The sequence below is a fragment of the Sphaeramia orbicularis genome, chromosome 8 (genome assembly GCF_902148855.1).
Source record: "Sphaeramia orbicularis chromosome 8, fSphaOr1.1, whole genome shotgun sequence".
Classification (NCBI taxonomy): Eukaryota; Metazoa; Chordata; class Actinopteri; order Kurtiformes; family Apogonidae; genus Sphaeramia; species Sphaeramia orbicularis.
In genome coordinates, this window is record NC_043964.1 from 41,400,116 (window position 1) to 41,413,564 (window position 13,449).

Sequence of the window (13,449 nt, forward strand, 5' to 3'; positions counted from 1 at the left end):
GATTTACATGGCTTCATGTTGTATAGACTAGATAAATATTCTGTGCTTGACACTGATTGTCTGACTGTTAATTCAACTCATTTTTAGCTTACCGGTTGATAAGCAAGGAGCTATTGTCAAGGCGTTGTGTCAGTCTTCATCGTTGCCTTTGTTGGGAATTTCTTCACACATCTTCTCTGACAAAACTGCTGGTCAGATGCATTTCAAATTTTATATGTACCTTCTTTGGGACAATGTCTACAAAGTTTGTTCAGTTTTCAGAAATTTAGATTTTTGAATTTTTTATGAATTTTCTAAATATTAAACATTTGTCTATACTTATAATGGGCCATACTTTGATGGCTTATACCATGGAGGTGCTTACAGATATCAATATAGTTACTATTGAGAACCGATAGGAAGTCATATTTGGACATTAATTTGTTGCGTTATCCTCCACTGAAAGTACCACCCAATTCTGTTGGAGATTGATCTCCTGCATCAAGACCACAGGACTCTAACATAGCGCCAGAACTTGACAACCCCGCAAATTCAACTTGTTATTGATTCTTGATACAACATGCTGGTGCGATAAGGTTGCACCAATCCGATATTAAGATTGGATATCGGCCCCGATACCAACATTTTAGCGAGGAAGCGCTGTTGGGCTAATAAGGGATTCAGTCTGTCCTTATTGTCCTTCCTTCTATCTGTGCATAACCTTTTTTCATAATTCCTCCTTGTTATGTGAAAAAACAAGTTTTGAGCCTGCACTGAATAAGGCAAGCTTTAATGAAGTGTGGTTGTTTTTGTGTGTGTATGGTCATTTTTCTTTTGTGGGGATTTAGCCATTTTAATGACAGGGCTCGCTTCTTCTTGTGTCCTCATGAGTCCCCTCCAACATTATTTTTCAAAGTTACCATTACTGCATCCTGGACTGGATCGACCAACATGATTGTGACTTAAAATTAACTAAAAATAAAATACAATGAGTTTTAGCTGTATTCCAGAATGATAGTGAATGTGGCAGGTAGGGCTGTTGTAACCAGCTGTAATTGCTGTACCCGTCTGTGCAGTTATAGAATTGCAAAAGGCTGTAATTTAATGAGTTTGGAGTGATCATGGTCGGAATTGGATAAACATAACCTCTGTTATGATTATGAATTGAGCTCTGTGACACTTAGCATGGGTCTTAAGTGTTCGTATTTCCTATGCTACTTTAAGTTGTATGTTTAAATTGGAATAAAAGTTCAAAGTGGGTAATGATGCATTTTCCTTGATAACACTGCAAATGCACTCATATCAAAACCACGATATTGCCAACAATAATATCAGTATTTCTTTTTTCACTATATTATGTAGCCCTAGTGTCAGACCTGTCCTCAGCACTGGCACAGTGTTAATGAAATATAGAGATGAGTTTGGATATGTAAAATTATTTTGAATGTTTATTATTCCATTTTTCTGTGTTTCTGTCATTCAATACAGTGTTGGATAAATCTCTTACTCACAACATTTGTCAGCTCTGGAAATCTAACTATTTAAAAGTTTGCAGCAATGTCCACCATGCATATGCTTCTTTTAGACACAAGTAGTGTGAGTTGTCTCTTTCTGAGGGAAAACCTCATTGCTGTGTTCTTCCTCAATGCTTCACAAGATGAGGACTGTGCTTCCACCACAGTTAATGTCCCGAGACTAACAGAGGGTTAATCACAAGCTACATGTGTGATTTGTAGTGGATATGTCTGTTATCACAAGAACTGGTACGCATGTGTAAACCAGTCTATATGCCTACTTGTGTGTTCCTCACTTTTGGCATGGGTGTGTGTACATTATAAGTTCACACGTGTGTGTTTTTGTGTGCAGCTCCCACAGCGTCTTCGACTCAAAGGGCATTCGCTGCAAACCCACGCGGAACTGTTTGCACATGTCAGGGATCACACATCCACTTACTCTGAGTTACGCATGCAGACCTAGGGTACACACATGGAGCACAGACACACATATATACACTGTATATAAACATGCATGCATTGAGAAACTTGAATAAGTATGTGTTAGTAGATCTAGAAGTGGAAGGATTCATAATGTTTTTCAAGATGGAGAATAAAGGCATACTGTATTGCTCCTGTATGTGTGTGCGTACGCCTCTGATTGTGATTAATTGGAAAGCTGCATTTGCTATTGATTTCAAATTCTGCTTTTGTGTGTGTGTGTGTGTGTGTGTGTGTGTGTGTGTGTGTGTGTGTGTGTAGTGGCACTGACGGACTGCGGTTTTAATGTACTGATTTAGATGCAGGAGAAACTCAGAGAGCAAAGCATGTCTCTCAGATTCCCACAGGACTAATACAGAAACACACACACACAGAGAATCCCTTCCCCCCTATCCCATATATAGACAGCACCCTTTCCCCTACACACATGGTTAGTTTTATCAAGGTAATGGCTGTTCAGTGTGTTCAGTAATGGACTGGGTGGTGGGGCGGGGGCCTGCAGCTAAACATGAAACCTTTTCCAGCTCTTTGGAGGCTGTGATTGGAAGAGGCAGTAATGGTTCAAAGGTTCAAAGTTGACTAATGGTTAGATTGCATGTAGGAGTGGAGTCTAATAAAAACAATTGATAAAGGTATCATGTTGAGATGTTTTTCTAAGCATTTACTGCATCAGCATTACTTCAGTGGAACAGGCTTTACTTGTGAAGTGTGCAACGTTTGTCTCAGCATCACACCTAAGCAAACAGGCAAAAAATCTAAACTTTTTTACATATTTACAGATATATTTTATCAGTTCTTAGAAGGTCTAATAAAGAAAGGGTCAGATGTTATTTGCCCTGGGTAAACCAATGTTTAAATTCAATATTTCCACAGAGAAGGGGCTTTTGGCTCTGCTCTTCACTTCTCTTGACGTACAATAAATTTCTGCTAGAGTGATGCCGTCTTTGGAAATATTGGTTTTAGGTATGTGTGTTGAGCGGGCCAAATATTTCATCTTAGGTCATAAATATCTTTAGCATTACAAAAAACGTTTAAAAATACAACTGGCTGCTGAATAATATGGAAAAAGTTCAGACTTTTCCTGCTGGCCCAGGCTTGCTACAGTTCTGTAAAAGTCTTAACTTCAGTAATCTGAATGTTGTGTTTGAAGACTCTCAAAAATGTTGACAAAATGATTGAATTTGATGCCTGATTTGAAGTCTGTGATAAATGTGAAGCGCCTTGTGAAAAAATGTTCAAAATAGGACCTACAGGTATGAAGGCATTAGAGGCACATAAAGCTGTCTTTAAAAACCATAAGACAGCACCAGTGCAACAGGACATGAGATAAGGCTTAAACTGTAATTATAGTGGTCTGAAAAAAAAACAGAAAAACTTGTTGAAACATGCATAAATTCTGAGGTCACAATCAGGCTAGCAGACTTTAACTAAACCTTGCGCATTGGCAGTGTACAGGACTTTGTTTCACTTATGAATTAGTCCACTAGGTGAGATACATACTGACCCCTTTAACCCCTTAACATTTATCAAGTCACATTAATGTTATAAATTCATGTTGTCAAGCTCCAAGGGTAAAAGCCCCACACTGTGACAGATCTGATCATCTGAGATTGAATGCGCCACTTTGATCCGGCAAGAGGTAGAGGCCACTTCCTTAATGCTCTGTCAAATCATTTCATCCCGGGAGACAAAGTGCCCTCAAGATGACACCACATGGTTTCACTCCTGCTGTGACGATTGTGGTTTTGAGTTGGTGGTTACATTAACTGTCCTTTTTTTCCTTCTGAGTGCACTGAGTCTGTGGTCTGCCTTGCTGAAACTGAGTGCACGGTGGCTCAGTAATAATGTGATTACAACAGACTACTTCAGCACAGAAACATCAGCACGTATTGATTGTGCACTCCGACGCACACACACTCACAAACACACACATACTCTGCACAGGAAAGTGACGGCATGTACAGTATGTATTGATCAGCTTTATCAGTTTGGTTCTTGCAGTTGCTATGGTAACTGACAGACCTTCTTTTTTTGTTCTTTTCCTAGGCGATGCCTTCCCGGCAGGCTCCAGTCCCTTCTTGTCGGGTTATCCGGGCCCCTCCCCCTTGACCTCTGACCCCACGTACAGAACGGCCAATCCCAGCAGTCTGCAGATGGCTCAGCTCTGGGCATCTCATGCTCATGAAGGTGAATCATTGTTGGTTTGAGCAAACATTTGCATGTCTGCCTCCCTCTCTATCCTCTTCTGCTCACAGTGCATAATTCAACAGTGTAAAGTGACATCATATTTTAATGACATTTCTCACAGTCCGCTCCCGTCCTGCTGTTCGGTGCCCAGGAGGCTTGTTCCTCTTCTGTTTCTCATTGCTTACACCGGTGGGATCCTGCTCCATTTCTGTCTCGATGCTACTAGCCCCGCTGCTGGCTCTGTCCTATATGCGTCTCGCTTCCTCTGTCCTCCACCAGTTCCTTACTTTCGCCTGTCATACGTACTATAATCTATCTTCTTCCCTCTTGTTCTTTTTTTCTTTTTCTTTTTTGACCTTCATGTCCAACATGCAGTTCTCTGTGCATGCATGTCTCTGACTGTCTCTCTTTCTCTTGTCCTGGCCCACTTTTTCTACAGTATCTTTCCCCAGTCCTTGCTTATGAATTAGGGCTGAGCAATAATGCAGAATATATGTTCAATAATATTATTTCTCCTTGTGATCAATATCAGTATTTGTTACAGTACATTATTTGATAATGTCTAAGGTGTATCCTATCAATTCCTTTCTGTGTAATGCCTGATATAATATCAGTTATAAGTATTTAAATAAATGAAAGAGGTATAAACTTTACCATTTTAAACAATGTTCATGACCATTTTGAGTGTAGATTTATCAATTAATGAGGTTGAATGTAGCATCATGTCTGTCACTCCCTGTGTTGTGTTGGAACAAAATGAAGATTTCAGATTTATGAGGTGCACTGAATGCATCCCATCCCATGTATGTTCCTCTTTGTCAAAGTGACACAGAGAGAACTTGTCTGTAAATTAGACCAAAATGCCGTGCAGACATTGAACAGCTTCTAAACCACATGGCTACTTTACTTAAATATTTACCTGAAAACACACTGAATAGCCATCTGAGATTTACTCGCCAAATCAAAAATCCACCCTGCATTTATTTCTTCTGTATTATAGACTGTCAAATCTACCCATATTGAGTAAAAATGTCAAAAGGTTATCATTATTACCATCAATTGTGAAACCATGTGCATAATTAGGGGGTGGGAGATAAAACAGAATGTTCTTATATATATTCAAGTGTCTGTTTTTTCTAGTCCTCTCCTCAGACCTCTGTGGCCTCTTGAGACCCGTTCAGTTAGTGATAGAATCTGCATTCCCTCATGTCCTTTTGTGTCCTTATCAAATCTCAGTGGATTGCAAGGTCAGATAGGAGGCATCCCACAGTGCATTTCACCAACGTAAAGGAAGAAGGACAAATGGATTCCTTTTAGGACTAATCTAAAATTGACTATCGCTTGTGTGACAGATCTGGTTCTGTGTTGTCTAAACCCAGTAAATCCAATTGTGTTTGATTAGATGGTTCTATCAGTCATAGTTTTTTTTCAACTGAGGGAATGTACTCAGTTAAAATGTCTTCTAATATGAAAACACTGTTTAGGTCAATGAACAACACTGAAATTGTACTTGTACATACTTGGGTTATATCTGTAGGAAGTTTTGATTGTGTGGTAACTATCTCAGGAACAACCATGGGGGTGGTATTATTATTATTATCATTATCATTATTATTATTAACAGTAATAAGCACAGAGTCTTTGAGGGATTTCTGAAAAACTAAATTTTTTACTATGGTCAACAGTCTTAAAGGTGAAAAAACATGCACACATTGCACCTGGTCTTACAGGTGAAAACAGCAGGGGAATATCAATGTTCATATCAATATCAAGTTATTAATGGGAATATGTGTAAAAATCTCTCTTTTTAAAGGAAACTATATATCTTCAATTTTAGCAAAGTTCAAAAGTGGTAATCCGTCTTTTTTTTAACTGAATCAAAATGTGCTGCTTCTTGACCAACAGATGGGAGACAAAAGCCCACAAAAACATTGTTTTCAATACCATCTAACATGTAGATGTACATAGTGTGATGTCAGTTTTACACAGATTGATCAATAACTGTTCAGTGTTAGTGTTAATGTTTAGTTTTTAGTTTAATGCCAGTCAATACAGGAAAGATTAACTTTGAATTCTCCCAAATATAAAGTGAGGAGTAAAGCAGGGATGGACTTTTGACGCTTGACTTAAAGTTTAGCCAGAACTGCGGCTGAAGTATGTGAAGCTAAAGTGGCTAAACCTCCTGCTGCTTAAAGGAGTTTTGGACTTCGCTTGCTCTGATATGAAAAGAATCCTTCACGGCCTAAGAGAGATTCTTAATACCTGGTGGCTGGCTTTAATAGCAGCTACAGTTGCTAAAAGCTGGAAACATTTCCGGGCAGCGGCTAAGAAGCAGACTTTGGATATGCCTGCGATGCACTGTAGCTGCACATGAACGCCGTATCAAAGCTGTTAGAGATCAAGGTTAGCTGGTAGCTGTGGTTAAAGGAAGCTTTGCAAGAAACCTCCTGCATGCTTTGGCACTCTTCACATCATTCCTCTTATATTTCTGTCTCTGTGCCTTTTCCCCATTCGCTGACGCCCCCACCACCACCCGCCACTGTGGGCATCTCCATTTCTGCCACTCGAAACGGAGAGGAGACAGGTTTATACTTGGGCTGTGCTCCCCACCACTTCGTGCTGGAATGGCAACGGCGTCTTTGATTTTTCTTGGAATGAATGGAGTGTGGGAACAGGGAATGTCTCACCCTCTCTGGGTGGCAGTCATTTTTTTTCTTCATTTATTTGTGGCCTAGTGAAACCAGCCTACGTCAGAGTTACAGCCAGCTCAGACCTAACACAGATATCCAAAGAATAACACCAGGCTAAAGACCTCGTCTATATTAAGATCTGGTCTCTGAGAGCAGCAGCTGGCTGTTAGGCAGACTCTTAGCCAACGCCAGCTATAAGCTGACCCCATAAGCAAAAATTGTTCCAGGTGACTTGAGGTTAACTGTCACTGCCTTATTCAAGTTTGACAGTTTTTAAGTGCTCTATCTGGTTTACATGTGCTTAAAGTATTTACAATTCTCAATACTGAGGGATGTGATTGGTCTGTTCTGCTCCAAATGGGGTCAAGAAAAAATGGAAACAATGGAGTTGTGTTTCCAATATAACTGTCAAGTGAATTTGTGGCAAACTTTTGAGACGTCCCAAACAAGAAGAGAATACACATTCAGCTGCACAGTTTCATTAGAAGCTTGTCATTACACATGGCTTTAATAAACAGAACAGAAGAAGTAGAGGTCAAAAATTAGAAAGCAAAACCACTAAAAAACCGCAGTGAAGAAGAGGAAACAAACAAGACCAATCACCTTGGCTCTCTGAGAGCAGACATTTTTGTCCACTAAAAACAAACTGTGGAGACCGTTGATCATGTGAATTAAAGCTTTAAAAAATGTACTCTATTCATCATGTACATTAACCCTTTTTGTAAAAAAAACCAAAAAAACCAAAAAAACACACCATTGCACACTTAAACACTTTTATTACTAAACAGGGATTAAAATAAATAAATAAATACATTTTATATGTGTGTGTGTGTGTGTGTGTGTGTATATATATATATATATATATATATATATATATATATATATATATATATATATATATATATATATATATATAATATATAGTTTCGGTCTTAAATTAAGGTCTCGCATTAAAAAATATGCAGGTGGCCACATGACTAGTATAATACACATTTCAGCAGCACCAAGTTATTCTTCCTCCTTCATCCTTCATCATCTTTCCTCTTCCTTTTTTCTTGTTTTCTAGAAGCGGAAACAACTGCTGGTGTGAGTTACGTGTTCAGTACATCAAACCTTAGAAAAACCATTTCCCTCTTGTGTTAGGCACATTAACTCTCTTTTGCAAAAAAGGCAAAACCACATCAAGCAAGCATAAAAACTAGAGGTAGAAGAACCTTTCTCCCCCTCATTTTTCCACCCATCTTTTCTAATGCAAAACTTCAAAATATGCTTGAAAATATCTCAGTGATAGCGGCGGCTACTCTAACGCTGAGTATGACCCATTTCCTCATTGCTGTCTTCTTCTGTACAAGTGGAAACAACTGATCAGTCATGTGTGTTAAATGTTTGGTACATCAGAAGTTGCTCAGTAAAGGTTTTTCCGACTCCTACCATGTTCATTAAAGGTATTTTCACACCTGTGTAGTTTTAGACCTTTAGCCTTTTCAGTTTGATCTGATCCGTGACAACACCAAACATCTAAAGTAAAACTAAAAAAATTGTTGGGTTCTATTACAGAGTGGAAACACTTTTTTTGATAGTTTGTTGTTTCATAACAGTTACAGAAATTTGCACAAGGTTAAAAATACCAATAAACAAAAGAAGACAAATACTGAACACTGATTTGGGTTAACTTTTAACTAATGCTGCAATTTAAAATATGGATAAAAGTAAGTCTACAGTAACACGGTGAGTCAAAGCATTTCAACAGCGTCAAACAAAGCCACAACAAGAAATCAGACACCCTGACTCTTTCATCAGTCATGTGTGTATTTTATATCAGCAGTTTTTCCTGACCTGCTTTATGTTTCTGCATTTTCAGGCTACCCTCCTTTGTCGAGCAGCCTGTACTCCAACCCCTACCTGTCCCTGGGGCACTTAGATCCACCATCGCTCCCCCAGCACCCGCTCTACGACTCCCATAAAGGTCAGTCACTGACAAGAGCAAGAATTCATTGAGACAAGTAGCTGAATATAGTGTACATACTCTCTCATATCCTGTAATACATCAGTGGAACTGGGTTTTATGTTAAGACTTTATTTTTGTGAAGAGACCTGCAGTAAGTTGTGGAATTGGGCCAGCGCTCTAGCCAGAAATAGGCAACCTTGAGCCGACAGGCAGACAGATTTTGGCCTTGATATTTATTTTTTCTATCATGCTCTCATGTATAGTCATTTTTCTCCTGGATATAGCTGTTGCATATTTAGGTCTTTGTTATTGTTATATTTTCTTGGCCAGTCTGCATTTAAATATTTATTATAGTCACCTCTGCCTGTGTGCTGCCGTTTGCTGTTATGCTCTGAAGCCTCATCATCTGTTTGAACAGTTTGTGTTGTGGGTGTGTGTTTGTGATTTTAGACTCATGTGTTGCTATTTTCTGTGTTTGTAGATGGTTTTTACCTGCCATCCTCCCTGAGCCATTCGTCCCTTCACCCCCCTTCCACCGCCCCCTCGGCCCCGTCCAGCTCCACACCCCCTCAGAGGACATCCCGGGATGGGATTAGAGACCGGCCTTACCGGGGGGAGAGGGGGGACAGAGAGAGGGAGCGGGAGCGGTCCAGAGATGAGCAGCGGCCGCACAGCGTAGTGGACCTGACGCAGGACGGGAGAGGTGAGGACGACCGCCGGGTGAGAAATGGCGACAGGGACCGGGACTCGGAGAGAGACGGCTGGTTGCTTCACCCTCACCCACAAAAGTCACACTCCCAGCCTTCCACGGCCGAGAGCAGACCCAGGCCGTCGCCGCCGCGGCCATCTATTCCTACAGGCGTGGGCAGGTTACACGGACCAGAAACAGACAGAGGGGGTCGAGAGGAAGAGAGCACCTCTCGTCCTCCCCACAACCAAAACTCTAATAACTCAAACTCACTGTCGGCCTCTCTCACAGACAGACAGAGGAGGAATGATTCTGTGGCGACCTCATCTGGGACCCTTCACATCTCCTATGTCATCCCCCCTGCACTTCAGCCTTCTGCGTCTGGTCCGCCCCACCCCTCCACACCCAGAGAGCCTATCAGAGAGCAGCGAGTCAGCGCACCTACATATGTGCCTTCTGTGGAGGTTTACGACGAACGGGTGGGGCCCATCCAGATTGCCTCTCAGGCCCGTGATAACAAACACAATGATAAACATAGAGACAGAGAACGGGATCGCGAAAGAGAACGAGACAGAGAGCGTGAGCGAGAACAGGAGCGAGAACGTGAACGGGAGCGAGACAGGGAGCGGGAGATCTACAAGTTTCCTGAGCGGAGCCTCATAGAGCACCCACGGCTCTGCCAGTTTGGCGAATCAAGCAATCAAAGAGAGGAAGGTTCTGTCATTTGTTCCAATGGTTCTGTTGGTAAACGAAGCCAGGACGCACCTTACTCCTCCAGTCAATCAAGGTTCAGCCCTGAGGTCAGAGACATTCCTAAACACCGACTGGCCACAGAGCGGGCCGGGACGGAGCCAAAGTGGAACACTATCAGCCCACTGGCCAATTATGCCACGAGTCACATGGCTGCTCTGGCCGCCCAGCACGGACACACCCTCCCCTCTCCCCACAGTCAACCCACTCACACGCAAATGTCCCATTCCCCGCACACAGCCCACCGGCCCAACACACATTCAAGCCACAGCCATTCCCCTCAGACCCTCCCCTCTCAACATGGACATGGACGTTCAGGTGAGGAGGGGAGTCAAAGGCGCTACCTGGACCCATCGGCGCTGTACCGACCAGGGGGTGCATTGGTGGGAGGGTCCAGTAGTGGTGAACGAGGGACAGGTGCAGGCTCTGATCCTGCAGAGGTCTCGGCCATGCAGAGTCTAATTAAGTACAGCGGAAATTTTGCAGCTGAAGGCGCCGGGTCCTCCAGACATGCCAACGACAGCCGAGGGCCTTTTGGGGGTCTGGGTAACATCGGGATGGAAGCTGAGCGAGAGAGGGAAAAGGAAAGAGAGCGGGAAAGAGAACGAGAGAGGGAGCGGGACAGAGACCGAGACAGGGTAGCACTTGGTTCAGGTGGTTCTGGGGCATTAAGGGTACCTCCGCAGCTGAAGAGGGAGCAAGAGCGACCGGACAGCGCCCGTTCGTTCGGTCGGGATGGTGAGGGAGAGGTGCGCCACCCTCCAGTGGGCATCGCTGTAGCTGTGGCTAGACAGAGAGACAGTACCAGCACCAGTAAACAGGCCAGTGGACCCTCAGACCCACAGAGACCCCTGCTGCCAACAGGGATTAAAGGTAATGATGAATTTGACTTTTACATTTGTAAAGCCCTCACTGTTACTCATATTGTTACTGATACTGATTGAAAGATGTAACACACATTTAACAATATTCTGAGTTAAAAAGTTAAATTAACATCTTCTTCCCCCTTATTGAAAGATGTGAAGTTTCTAAATATCCATATATTTGTCTTTTGAACACCAATGGTTTCCTGAAGCTACTGAAGTTTTAATAAATTACTTCTAGTTGTATTATAGGCTTTTTAAGCAAACAATCCAAAAGCCTTTCACTGAAATACACTAAAAAAATGACAAGTTTGATAAGTTGAGTTCCTTGAGATAAAGGACACTCAACAAGACAGCGTCATTAAAAAATTTCCACTCAAATCTCAGTGGAGAGTTTCAAACTTGAAATAGTGATTGTAATCACCACAATTATGCAACAGAAATTTGGTTGGCACAAATAATAATGATCAGGTGATTATTTAATTGTTGTTAGAGGTCTCCAAATCATATTTGTAAATGTTTAAATCCTCAGCAGATGAATGTAACAACACCCTCAAAATGATGAATTCAAATGAACTTTATGTGCAGCAAGACTTTAAGACTTATGTGCTGAGCTTATATGCAAAGTGTTAATAAATATGTAATCAGTGTTAATCCTACGTAAATGACAGAGCTGGTAATGTTTAAGAACAATAATGTAAAATCACCTGTTTCATTATTTGGCTAGACTTAGTTCTGAAACACTGGCAGTTGTTTTGAAGTGAAGTTCACTCAGCTGATTACACAAGTCATTTTATACTTTCTTGCTTCTGGCATGTTAAACAAAGTATATGTAATATATTTGAAAGATTTTTCTAATATATTTCTGTCTGCTTCTGCTTTCAACTCGCACGCTCCGCTGTGGCTTCTCTGAGAATCGTACTGCAGGGACTGTAGATCCCCTTAGTTTAATGAACTGAGAGCAAATGATTCCTCATTTTGGTTTCCATGAATAATGGAGGATTCATTTTCTTTCGAATCAAAGTCATATTTCCCCAGCTCTGTTTGACTTTGAGGTGGTCATGCATCTAGCGTGATTGGAATGGTAAAAACAACTTTCCCCCCAAATTACTGATTATGTCATGGGGTGTATTTGGTGAGAAAAGGCTCCTTTTGGCGGATCTGTTGGCTCTCATCACTGCATTGCACTTTCTGCCACAGTGCACTCTATTCTTCAAGGTCATTCAGCTACAGTGCTCTCTCTCTATCTTCCTCCTTGTTTCTGTTTCTCTTCTTTCTCTTTCAGCCAGTTCTCTCACAGTTCAGCCCCTCTTTTCCTTTCTCTTGCTCTTTTCATTTCATTGAATGTCTCTGTCTCTCGCCTGCCCCACCCTTCCTTCCTCTCTGAGAAGGTCTTTGTAGAGGCACTCCCTCCTTGTCCCACCTCAGGCCCCCTACTCTTTTCTCCGCTCTTTTCTTCAGCTCCCAACTCCCCCCACTCCCCCCACTCCACCCTCCCTGCATTAAACATGTCATTACAGAGTGGAGCTAAAAGCTACAAACAAGCCTTGAATTACAATAAGACCATGGGTGCGTTGCTAAGCAATGAATCCGTCTTGAGAGTGACGGACTGTGTGTGTCTGTGTGTGTATGAGGTATTTGCAAGTTACTGTAGGTGTTTGTGTCTTACGGAGTGTGTATTTGCATGCCCATGTATCCCTGTTGGGGGCGTTTATTCATTTCCTTGCTTGAGCAGAGTGATTGGTCTAATAGCATCAGTCTCTCACGCTACGAAGAGCCCTAAATAAATGGTAAGGAGATTTACGCAGAGAACACAAATAGATGAATGAATGTTAGATGGCTGGAGACGGGCTTGATGAGTGGGTAGGTGAAGAAGACAGATGGACAGAGATCGATAGGTTGATAGACGGGAAGGGAGAAGTATAGCAGGAAGTAGAAAAGTGAAAAAGAGTGTGAGATTGAGGAAAGACCAGTGATGGGGAGATGGAAATATGGGGGCGTGCAGCACTAATCGCTGGCGTTCTGATGCAGAGAGGATGGCATGTGGGACAGGCTCCCTGTAACCTTGGTAACAGTCTTGAAACCTTTCCTGCGGAGCATGTCAGGGATTGTTAAAGTCTCTTGTCCCTTTACAGGCTACACACACACACACACATACATACATATATTTCTAGGACTGAAGGGTTCAGCACTCATATTAAACCTTTCTCTCCATCTCTGCTGCTTGGGGACCTTCAGTCAGGCTTGATGAGGTGGAAGAGGGTTAACAGGAAAGAGAGGAAGGAGGAGATCCTCATGTTTATTCTGGATTGCTCCTCGGTTTGAGGAGCACTGCCTGGTTGAGTGCTGT

The 13,449-nt window shown here is 42.0% G+C and overlaps 1 protein-coding gene across 2 annotated transcripts in view; it reads left to right on the plus strand.

The window, feature by feature from the left end:
• tnrc18 (trinucleotide repeat containing 18) overlaps window positions 1–13,449 on the plus strand; it is a 53,936-nt gene that overhangs the window by 10,785 nt on the left and 29,702 nt on the right. For both annotated transcript variants that reach the window (XM_030142300.1, XM_030142301.1), the window contains exons 3-5: window positions 4,020–4,160; window positions 8,712–8,816; window positions 9,280–11,109. In XM_030142300.1, the coding sequence (XP_029998160.1) occupies window positions 4,020–4,160; window positions 8,712–8,816; window positions 9,280–11,109 (2,076 nt within the window). The remainder of the gene's footprint in view (window positions 1–4,019; window positions 4,161–8,711; window positions 8,817–9,279; window positions 11,110–13,449) is intronic.